This window comes from Excalfactoria chinensis, chromosome 3 (genome assembly GCF_039878825.1).
Source record: "Excalfactoria chinensis isolate bCotChi1 chromosome 3, bCotChi1.hap2, whole genome shotgun sequence".
NCBI lineage: Eukaryota > Metazoa > Chordata > Aves > Galliformes > Phasianidae > Excalfactoria > Excalfactoria chinensis.
The window spans coordinates 32,654,164-32,666,422 of NC_092827.1; the positions used below are offsets into that span (position 1 = coordinate 32,654,164).

At 41.0% G+C, this 12,259-nt stretch overlaps 1 protein-coding gene across 2 annotated transcripts in view; it reads left to right on the forward strand.

Annotated features, from left to right (window-relative positions):
* Positions 1 to 9,982, forward strand: part of ZNF292 (zinc finger protein 292) — a 53,489-nt gene extending 43,507 nt beyond the window's left edge. For both annotated transcript variants that reach the window (XM_072332109.1, XM_072332110.1), the window contains one exon: positions 389 to 9,982. In XM_072332109.1, coding sequence (XP_072188210.1) covers positions 389 to 7,537 — 7,149 coding nt within the window. In that variant the 3' untranslated portion in view covers positions 7,538 to 9,982. The remainder of the gene's footprint in view (positions 1 to 388) is intronic.
* The last annotated feature ends 2,277 nt before the right edge of the window (positions 9,983 to 12,259 follow it).

The following is a 12,259-nucleotide window of genomic DNA, read 5'->3' on the forward strand; positions in this document are numbered from 1 at the left end:
TTAAATAACTGTGACAAAACTGGCATGCTTTAGTTCTTTAGTTTATGGAAAAGCCCCAGTGCTGCTGTAATACAAACTAAGCTCCTCTTTCATGCAAGCCAAAAGTCACAAATATGACAGAATTTATATCTGATATGCATTTTCATTGCAGCTAAACTTTCAGTTTCCAATAGCATGAGGAAAAATCATGCAACTTAGCCTAGTGTTTAAAAACTATGCTTCTTATGGTAAAAAATACATTATTACATCCAAATGCATTTTCCTGACACTTAGCATATGTGTTTTTATAAAAAAATGAATACAATTTTTTAGTTGTTATTTTTTAATTATTTATTTATCATTACGAATATAAAATAGCTGATTTACTAAGATTTATCTTGCTTTACAGATTGATGGTGCTGGACTTGCAACCTGCATTGAACTGTGTGTGAAAGCTTTGCGCTTGGAATCCAGTGAAAATGCAGATGTCAAGATATCTATTTGCAAGACTATCTCCTGTTTGCTTCCAGATGATTTGGAGGTTAAACGTGCTTGTCAGTTGAGTGAATTTCTTCTTGAACCCACTGTGGATGCATACTATGCTGTTGAGATGCTCTATAATCAGCCTGATCAAAAGTACGATGAAGAGAATCTTCCAATACCAAATTCATTGCGCTGTGAGCTCTTACTTGTACTGAAAACTCAGTGGCCTTTCGATCCAGAATTCTGGGACTGGAAAACTCTAAAGCGTCAGTGTCTGGCATTGATGGGAGAGGAAGCATCCATTGTGTCATCGATAGACGAACTCAATGACAGTGAAGTTTATGAGAAGGCTGAGGATTGCCAAGAAGAGACTAAAGAAACTTCTATGAATGGGTTTGCTGGCGGTTTTGATGAAGCTACAAGCCTTCTTAAAGGTATCAGAGATGAAAAGCAGAAAAAGAGAGAAATTAAAAAACTCAGAGAGCGAGGATTCATATCAGCCAGATTCCGGAACTGGCAAGCTTATATGCAGTATTGTGTGTTATGCGACAAGGAATTTCTAGGTCACAGAATAGTTAGGCATGCTCAAAAACATTATAAAGATGGAATCTACAGTTGCCCTATTTGTGCCCAAAATTTTAATTCTAAAGAGAACTTTGTTCCCCATGTAACTTTGCATGTTAAAAAATCCAGCAAAGAGAGACTGGCTGCTATGAAACCGCTGAGAAGATTGGGAAGACCTCCTAAAATAGCAACTACCAATGAGAATCAGAAAACCAATTCTGTATCCAAACAGGAGCAGCGGCCCATTAAGAAGAACAGTCTCTATTCAACAGACTTCATTGTGTTTAATGATAACGATGGCTCTGATGATGAAAATGATGATAAAGATAAACCATATGTACCAGAGATAGTGCCAGTTCAAAAGCCACTACCTGTTAATGAATTCACTTGCCCTGTAACTTTTTGTAAAAAAGGCTTTAAGTATTTTAAAAATCTAATAGCACATGCAAAGGGGCATAAGGATAATGAAGAAGCTAAACGTTTTCTAGAAATGCAAAGCAAAAAAGTGATTTGTCAGTACTGTAGACGACATTTTGTAAGTGTTACTCACCTGAATGATCATTTACAAATGCACTGTGGCAGCAAGCCTTATATCTGCATACAGATGAAATGTAAGGCTGGTTTTAACAGTTACGCTGAGCTGCTAACTCACAGGAAGGAGCATCAAGTCTTCAGAGCGAAGTGTATGTTTCCTAAATGTGGGAGAGTGTTTTCTGAGGCCTATTTGCTGTATGATCACGAAGCACAACACTATAATACCTATACCTGCAGATTAACAGGCTGCGGAAAAGTATACCGTTCTCAGGGCGAACTGGAAAAGCATACTGAAGAACACGACAAGCAGCCTGAAAAAGTGCAACAGCCTGAAGGCCAGACTAATCAGTCTGATCTTAGTCAACCATCTGAAGCTAATGAAAGTACTGACGGAGTTGCTGTTAAAGAGGAATCAGCATCTGCTCCAGCTGACAACCAAAGTAGTTCTACTGAAGGAGAAAACTATGTCTGGAATGAAATCAAAGCAGAACCAGTAGGGAGTGAAAGTGTAAATTCGTCCCCAAGTATCCTGCAGCAAAGTGATTCCTTGCCTAATGCTGCTCCAGAAGAGGCTGCTGCAGGGTCAGTGAAGACAGAAGTAGCAATTCCGGTGAGCAGTGTTAAGGCGCTTGCAATTAACCAGAAGATCCGAGATAACTTTGTAAGAAGAGGTAAATTGGCTGCTACTACCAGTAAAGGAGATACCACTAAATCTGGAGCGCAGCAGTTGTGCTCAACAGTTGATTCTTGTCTTCCAGTTTTCCAAGAAAGAAAGGAAGAGAATTGTCTCAGTCAGTCTCTGAATGTTCAAAATATACCTGTGAGTTCAAACACACTAAAACCAGAAGCCCTTGAATCAAAAAGCTTAGAAGGGCAAGTAAACATGGTAAATGCACTTAGTGTGCAGAATCAGGCAGGATACCGAAACAGTGTTCCCATTTCCAAACTTGAAATCGAAGACAGTATTAAAGCTGCAGCTAATCTATATAACCTACCTTTAAAAACTTTAGAAAGTATTACATTTATTCCATCACAGCCTAGCATAAATAATTCTTTAGCTCCAGCTGTGTCACCGGCAGCACCAGTTCAGAAATTTAGTTGTCAGGTTGAGGGGTGTACTCGAACATACAACTCATCGCAGAGCATTGGCAAACATATGAAGGCAGCACACCCTGATCAATATGCTACTTTTAAAATGCAGCGTAAAAATAAGAAACCACGAAAATCCAGCAATCTACAAAACGTTGAAAACGATGAAAAGATTGTCTGTCTGATGCCGTCACAAGTGGGCAGTCCCAGTGGTGCTGCTTTTACTGCACAGACCAAGACAAATTCGAATCCCACCTGCTCTAGTCAAGTGCAACACCTCTCAAGTTCGCTTTTCCCAACCCACTTAGAAAATTTGACCAATCCTGTGTTGCCTGTCGTGGAAAGTGTCGCAAATCCAAATTTGTCTACTCGTATTAAAAGTGAGCCTGAAAGTGTTTTATGTTCACAAATGGAAAATCTGTCTGGTGTAACCTTGCCTTCCCAGTTGGAAGATCTGGCAAAAAGAGTTATGCCTCTGAATATTGATGGCAGTTCAGATCCTTTTCTTCCTTTACCTGCAGAGAATGGTCCAATGTCTCTTTTTCCTTCACCGTCGGAGAACGCCCCAAGCTCAGTCTTCTCACAACTGGAAAACAACACAAACAACTTTTCATCACAACTAGAAGGAAACAGCAATTCTGCTTTCCCAAAAGAGGAAACTATTGATCAACTATTTCCTTCACGAGTGAATAATGAAAACAACTTCAATGAAACTGGTTCTCAACATCCAACTTTAGAAAAGGTGAAAAAGGACCGTGGCCGGGGTCCAAATGGAAAAGAAAGAAAGCCAAAACATAACAAGCGGGCAAAATGGCCAGCAATAATTAGAGATGGTAAATTTATCTGTAGCAGGTGTTTCAGAGCTTTCACTAATCCTCGATCACTTGGTGGTCACTTGTCTAAGAGGTCGTATTGTAAGCCTCTTGAAGGATCAGAAATTTCTGCAGAAGCTCTTCAGGCTAATGGACAGTCTTTGCTTGCTAGTATGATTCTTTCCTCAAATTCATTAAGCTTGCAGCAACCCCAGGAGTCTACTTTCAATCCAGAATTGTGTTTTAAAGATCCAGCATTCCTGCAATTGCTTGCATCTGAAAATCGTTCTGCGGCCTTACTGCAGACCATGTTCCCACGGGCCAATATGCCTAACTTTAATACCAGTGGAAATGAGGAAGGAAATCAAATTATAAAACAAGCTTTGGAAACTGCAGGCATTTCAAATACCTTTGATAGCACAGAGGTACTTCCGCATATAGTTACAACAAGTTGCGTCACTGGTACAACTCAAATAAATGCAGCTGTTCTTCCCAATTCAACCATGTCACCTCTGTTGCAGACAGTCTGCAACCCAAGTACTCTGCTAACAGACCAAAACAGGACCCTCAGTACCAAAATTCCTTCAGTAAATGAGTGCAAGAGTTTGCCTGTTTTTGCAACAGATGATTTAATGCTGAAGACAATTGAAAACGGCCTGTGCTCTAGCTCATTTTCTAATGCTGCTGCAGCAGCACAAACCTTTGCAGGGAACACTTCACGAGTTTCAGTTATAAGTACTCCCAATAATTCAGTATCAAATAACTCTAATAAGAAAGGAACCAGCTCTTCAAAGAGAAAGAGAAAAGCAACTACGCCCTTAGTTGCACCAGACATAGCACAGAAAGTAGCAGTAAATAATATAACAACAACGGGACTTCCAGCCAAAAGCATTGAAGGAAACGTGCAAACACAGGGAGATAATTTTCAGCCCAACTTACTAGCAAATTGTGATTCTCAAGCAGTGGCAGAAAATCTCACGCAGAAACTCAATAATGCTGACAATCAGTTATTCATGGCCAGTATCAAAGACAACTTCAAAACAAACCTTGAGACTCGTACAGAATTAACAGTGAAAGCTGAAAATGGGGATTCCCAAATGATGGCTACAAATTCTTGTGTGCGGACCAATTCGGAGGAGCAGATTTCAGAAGACAATGTTATTCAGAACTTTGAGAAAACCCTTGAAATAATTAAAAGTGCCATGAATTCACAGATTCTTGAGGTGAAAAGTGAGATCCAGGATACCGGCACTGCTTCAGGACAGAACTTGCAAGTAAATAACACACAAACGTCTCCAGGAAATTCTTCAAATAGTGTGCTGTTACCCGCTCACACACAGTTTGCTGTGCATGCAGGGAATGTCACTGCTGCAAAGATTAACGCTACTCAGTCTGAAACATCTCAAAAAGTTGATAATCAAATACTAGAAATTTTGGAGGGCTTGCAAAAACTGAAACTCGAAAATGATTCATCCATTCAGGTCTCTGAGAGTGTTTACCAGTGTCCCCCTGCAGATACTCTTGCACCAGCAGTTCCTGTTGTACCAATTGAAAACAAGCCCCTCGTCCAGATATCTTCAGACACAATTATTCACTTTAGTGACAAAGTTAATAAGCCTTTTGTGTGTCAGAATCAAGGTTGCAACTATAGTGCGATGACAAAAGATGCATTGTTTAAACACTATGGCAAGGTTCATCAGTACACTGCAGAAATGATACTGGAAATCAAGAAACATCAGCTGAAGTACGCCCCATTCAAGTGTGTTGTTGCTAGCTGTCCAAAGACGTTTACACGAAACTCTAATCTCCGAGCACACTGCCAGCTTGTACATCATTTCACAACAGAAGAGATGGTAAAATTAAAAATTAAAAGGCCTTACGGCAGAAGGTCTCAAAATGAAATTGTAAACACAACTTCGCAACCTGTTGAAATAAATTTGCAGACACTAATAACAGAAAACAAAACTGCAGCTCCGTTGGACAAAGAAGGTCAGATAAAAGAGGCCCTGGAGCCTGTAAATGTCTTGGAAAAGTTACTACCGGAGAAGAATATTCCGGAAAGACTGGAAACACCTCCTCCATTGGAGCAGCATAACGCAGACACTTTGGGTAACACAGAGGCAAACGTACGCAAAGTTAGGAGGCATAGGAAAGAAAAAGAGGAAAGAAAGCGTCGGAAGCCCGTAGCAAAACCTCTGGAGTTTCCAACTCGGTACAGTCCTTACAGACCATATCGATGCGTCCATCAGGGCTGCTTCGCGGCATTTACTATTCAACAAAATCTAATTCTTCATTATCAAGCTGTGCACAAATCAGACCTTCCCGCCTTCTCTGCTGAAGTGGAGGAGGAGAGTGAGCCAAATAAAGAGGAACGTGATGAGACTGAAACTAAGCCAACCATCAGAGAATTCAGGTGTGAGATGAGTGACTGCTCCCGAATATTCCAGGAGGTTCCTAGCTTGATACAGCATTACATGAAGCTTCATAACATGACCCCTGAGCAAATCAGAAACATGAAACCAGCTCCAGAGGCAGGAAGATTTTCTTGTGATCAGTCTCAATGTAAATCTTCGTTTACAGTGTATTTCAACTACGTTACGCATCTTGAGACAGATCACGGTGTAAAGATAAGGCCAAACAAGGTAGAAGATGACGGTGTATTCAAGTGTGACTGTGAGGGCTGTGACCGTATTTATGCTACTAGATCTAACCTCCTAAGGCATATTTTTAATAAACATAATGACAGGCATAAAGACCATCTAATAAGACCCAGAAGGCTGACACCAGGTCAGGAAAACATTTCAAGCAAAGCAAACCAGGAGAAACCAGTGAAGTCCAAACAGAGAGGCCTGAAAACCAAATCTGAAAAGGAAAGTAGCAGGCTGTCGGAGAAAACAAAGCGGAAGAAAAACGATAGCTTGGAAGACAAAAATGCAAAAGCAATGCAAATTCAGGAAAATAAGGCTTATTCACTGAAGCGTGGGAAGCACGTGTTTTCCATAAAAGCTAGAAATGAGGCATTATCTGAATGTACAAGCAGATTTGTAACTCAGTATCCGTGTATGATAAAAGGATGCTCCTCTGTAGTGACAAGTGAAAGTAACATCATAAGACATTACAAATGCCACAAATTGTCCAAGGCCTTTACTTCACAACACAGAAATCTTCTCATTGTATCCAAAAAGGACTGTGTGCCAGAAGTAAAGGAAACACCTTGTGAGCAGGAGGAAACTGACAAAAAAACTGATGTGGAGGGGACAGAACCAAGTTCGTTAGCAAGCAATAATGACTCAAGCACATCAACGTTACCGCAGAAGGAAACTGAGAAAGGTGAGAAGGATGAAGTGGATGAACTGACAGAACTCTTCATTACTAAACTGATTAACGAGGATTGTTCAAGTGCTGAAAATCAAGCAAAAATATCCTCCAGTGTAAATAGTGACTCGCAGGAGACCAACTCCTGCCCCTCAGAGAAGCAAAAATCAAACAACTTAAAAAGAGCAAACAAAGAAAAAAATGTATCTCAGAATAAGAGAAGAAGAACTGAAAAAACAGAGGAGGTGCAGCCTGCTGAAGTGAGTAACCTGCACAGGGAGGAAGAGACTGCTGTCGCTATTCAGACAGCTGAAGAGCAGCCTGCAGCTTTTGACTGGAGTTCATTCAAGCCCATGGGTTTTGAAGTTTCGTTCCTCAAGTTCCTTGAAGAGTCTGCTGTGAAGCAAAAGAAAAACACTGAAAGAGAGCACCATAGCAGCGGAACCAAAAAAGGATCTCATTCAAACACACGAAAAGCTAATGAGAAGACCCCCGTAGCAACAAGTAATAATGTCACTTGGTCATCTTCTGCAACTGAAACCTTTGTACAGTTTGCCAATCCATCACAGCTTCAGTGTTGTGATAACGTAAAGATAGTTTTAGACAAGACTTTTAAAGACTGCACTGAGCGTGCATTGAAGCAGCTTCAGGAAATGAGACCTACCGTCAGTTTGAGAAGACTTGATGAACGCTGGGAAAACGACCCAGAAGTTACAGCTGCAAAAGAAAGGAAGGGTAATGAAAAGGGCAATCAAAACTGAAACCCTAAATGTGTGTAAGCATTACCTGTAATAAAGTTTATTTTGAATAGGAAGCCATCACGCATGCTAGTAACTGTCGAGCTCATTTATTTTGAGGTGGTTTAATCTAGAGAAAAACATGACATTTGTCATGTAAATTTTCATTTGTTTTTATCCCTATGGGACTTGAAGAACAGAATAATTGCTTCAGCTTTGTAAATACTTGATCGAAACCTCAACTTTCTATCGAATTGTCCTTTCCATGAACTAAATCTTTGTGAATTGTCTGTGATTGGTATCTTTCACCAGGTCACTGCTCATGTACAACAGTACTCTTTTATTTGTAGATACATTTTTGTTTTTGTATATATTTATTATTGTAAATCATTTGCTGCCACCAGCAGTCTGTAAGTCTAAACTATTAAATGACACATTTATATTCAGAATTTTAATTGTAACTAAGTGATCAAGTTTTTAAAACTGTCGTTTAATCATTTTAAATTAAGACCTTTTGAACTAAAACTAGCTAAGTCTCCCATATCCAGTTTATTTTGCGTAAAGCATTTATTTACAGGAGAGAAGCTGGATAAGATCACACACTTCATAGGCCCAACATACTGGCACACTCATTTTTGTACATTTGAACATGCAGTATCTACGGATGATACTCACATGGAGTTAACTCATAAATAACAATAGTTTTCTTATAGCTACATTTTTTCATGGCTTTTAATCGGATACAAAGCATTTATGATTCCATAATTTAAAAAAAAAAAAAAAAAAAAAAAAAGGAAATGTGAATAAAATAGTTTGCTACATCGGAGATTTAAAACAATATTTGGTATTAAAGAATCCATTGTGAATGTGATAGAAAATTAGTAGTGTGGAGCAGTGTATATATTTGAGGTGGTGATTTGTGAAGTAGCCCAGTATTGCCTTAAATAAAATCACATTTCATTTCTTGTTTTATACATGTGATCTTATAAAGGTTATTTTTGTTTCTGTAACTTAGATTGGTGTATAGTTTAATTTTTGTTAAAAAATGGAAAAATCCAAAAACAAACCTTCAGAAACCGTTTCTGTAAATAGTGGGTTTATAAAACAGATGGTTTATTTTGATAATACCAGTTTGGTATCTATCTATAAAACGCGTGAGTCCTTATGCCATACCGTCAAAAACTGAATAAACAAAGGCACTTTCTGAAAGGGAAGTGAGATTGTGATCTTACGGATATGCTCAGTGGTTGTGCTCTGTCGATGGCACGGGCTCTCCCTGCACTCCTTTGCCCCTCGCTGACTGTGTTTGGCACCGTTTGTGCCACCTCTGTGTTTTCCACACTGGAAGGAGCCCCCGGAGCAGTGCCGCGTGTAGCACTTGGGTTCGGGGCGCTTCCTCTGTATGCTGCTAACTGACACGGCAGGTGTCCGGTTTGTTGAGTAACCAAAAGAGCAAATGTGATAGTGGGAGCTGTCGGTATCTAGGAATCTGTGGTATTGTTGTTGGTATGTGATTGTGCGCGGCTCAGATGGGACAAGCCAGCTGGATTGTGCGGTACCAAAAATTTCTCTTGGATTATTCTCATACTGGATGTGACCTACCTTCAGTAATATAAAATAGTCTTTATCTTCAGAGAGACTGGCTTGCTTTTTTTTTTTTTCCCTATAAACTTGTCTTGCCATGTAAAGCTTTGCATTAAATGCTTCACCTGATTGCTTTTAAACCATTCACCTGGAATCGTTGACGGTTGACTTGAAGATCAATTCAGAGGGCAGGCTCTTACAGCAGAACAAAGGGTCTCGTTTTGAGAGTGATGATCATGTATGAAAAAGCAAGAAGACGGCAGCATTTCAGCCTTGGGAATAGCTCTTCTTTTGTTCTCTGGTGCTAAGTTGTATGCCTTCTTACAAAGCGTTTGCTTCCGTATGAACAGGGTCCATTTGCTTGTGTAAACTCCATCCCTCTTGAGTGACCAAACACTGCCAGGTTAGCAATGAAAAGTGCAATCTGAAAATGGTAAAAGCAGAACAGATGCCATATTTTCACAGAATTGCAGGGACTGGAAAGGACCCCAGGAGATCACTGAATCCAACCCCCCTGCTAAAGAACCCTGTTCCTACAATAGGTTGCACAAATAGGTGTCTGGATGTTTATTCTCTCGGAGAGATCATAACTGCAGGGTGCCACGCTATGGGGAGGGGACCTCCTTGGGAGTTGTGCTGGAGATCTGCTGCCCTCAGATGTACCTTAGTGCAAGGGCATGTCCACAGACCCCTTGATGGTTCATTTTTGGAAGACCTGTTCATCTCGTTTTCTGTTACATAAACCATAAATGTGTCCAACAGAAACATTCCCAGTTACAGTTGCTGCAGGATTTGCCCTTTTTAGACCGAGAATACATAAAACTCTTGAGGCACATAATGTTACAGTAGGATGCCATTTAGAATAAAATAACATGAAATAAAAAGTCAGTGCCATACACATCCAGGGCATAATACCTAATTCTGATCTGAGTGTAGGATCTGAATTACCGAGAATGAAATGTTTAATGTTCTATTACTGTCAGCCTAATCAATCTGCATCTTTTAGAACCATTATAGTCATTGCCCCTCGTGGCACGTTCCCTGTTAGATGGATACTGATGGCCTGCTCAGCAGGTAAACCGATGTGGTATTTTTCCTTTAAAACAAATAAGCTTCAAACAAGGGGCTGAAGTGAGGGTTCACTTTAAGATCTCACAGAGTGCAGAAGGTGTTGTGGTGCGGTAAAGCCACCTGCAGAAGTTCTTGATGAGATGCATTTCGTTGGCACTTGCATTTGGGTATTTCACCATGAGCAATGTATGGTACCTTCCTACACGCTGTGCTGACAACTGCAGGCCCACACCCCACTCCTGCCCATGGGCACCTATGGGGCAGCCCAGCAACTTCCAGCCCGTCTCTCTTCCTGAATTCCTCCTGCTCCCCTGTCTCTCCCCAGTACCTGGGACCACACAGCTCCTCCTTCCCCTCTGCTGGGCCCAGTTTGGCTCTGGCTGGAGCCTCAGCATGGAGGGGGGATAGGGTACGGGGTACGGGAGGTGAGGGGTGAGGGGAAAACCATCTGCAGGACGGGAAGTATTTATCTTCCATGACGTTTTTTTCCAACTTCATCTCTCAGAAGGTGAGATTAGCTGGGTTTTAAAGGACGCCGGGATTTCCATAAGCTGTGGATCTTTTTAATGTTAGCAGAGATGTTTTAAAATACGAATGAGGTAAATATTTTTATATGAAAGCGCCCTGTGCGATTATGGTATTTTTCCATTACAGTGCGGGCTCAGGTCAGCTTTGTAGCAGTTGCTGTGTGTTTAAGGAAGCAGTACTTTTAGCCTTCAATAACGAAAAAAAAAGAATAGAGCATTTGAATTGAAAATGTTGGCATTTTGTCTGTTTGGGTGATGCGCAAGTTGAATACATTTTTAAGAAGCCCATAGACTTTTGGTTTAGGACTTGGGTCTGCAAACTCACTTGAACCAGAAATGGAGACGGGGGGCTGAAAGGTGTGGGCTGGAGCAGGAAGGAGAACACAGGTGGGAAAAGGCTGGGAGAAACCAGGCTGAGACCAAGTGCTGGACAAAGAGCGAGGGAGCCAAAAGAAGGCAGGTTTCTGTTTCCTCATTAAGCAGAATCTGGCACAGCTGCCATCCGTGATGCTGATTTCCTTTTTGTTAGCTCTGCTAAACCCTCCTCTGATAGCGCAGCTAAAACCACTCAGCTGTTTGCTGCCGGTGAGTCAGGGCTCATGGAGGTGGTCCAGAATACTTGTCCGGGATATTTTCCATGTGGAGCACTGGCTGAATCAGAACCAGAATATCATTTGATATGGGAAATTATCATTTCAGGGCTGTTCGGGATAGGAATTCAGGACATTTCAGGGTAGAAGTTAGTGAGAAATAAAACCTGGAGTAAATATTGCAAAAGCACTTTTTCACCGATGTGCTGTCCTCACATCTGAATTCAACACTTACAAAATAGTCCTCGTGGAAACACTTCTTTTTTATCTAGGTAGTGTTTCCTGATGGGTCTGTGTAGTAGCTGTGAAGGTTTCTAGTGGCATTTCTATCCCAAGTCCTGCGCATGTGAAGCTTTAATAGAAGACACTGGGAGTTCTGTAAAGCACATTGTCTCACAGCACGCTGGTGCAGCACCGTGCAAGGTGTAATGTTTCAAATGGCCACAAGCTGGGATTGGAGACTGCTGTCACTAAGTGCAGCAGCAGATGATGTGTATTTCTGGGTTTTATACAACCAAAATTATTGTAGAAATAAAGGAGGGGGGAGAAAAATATAAGCCAACTCACACAAGCTTGAAAATCACAGTCAACCTTTTTGTTCAAAGTTAATTCGGTAACTGCCACCCCAGTACCCGTAATAGTAACGCTTTGTGACCACAGCTGCAGTTTGGGGGATGAGAAAAGTGTTGAGGTGCTTTTGGTACCATTTTCCTCCTCTTTTATCCCAGCACAAACAATGAAATCAGTTCAGCATTCACACAGCTCTGCTCGTTGCAGGCTGCCCTTTCTCTACAGGGTGTTTTGCTCAGACTCAGCACTGACGCCAGGTCTTTGATCACAGCAAAGGAAGGAGAACATTGCCCTGAAGTAAGTCTTTATAGGCATTGGTTTCTGATATCTCAGAGCTTTAAGTTCAACAGAATACAAATGTCTGTCCTTTTCCTGTTAGCCTGTGTTGCAGCCATTATGAAGAG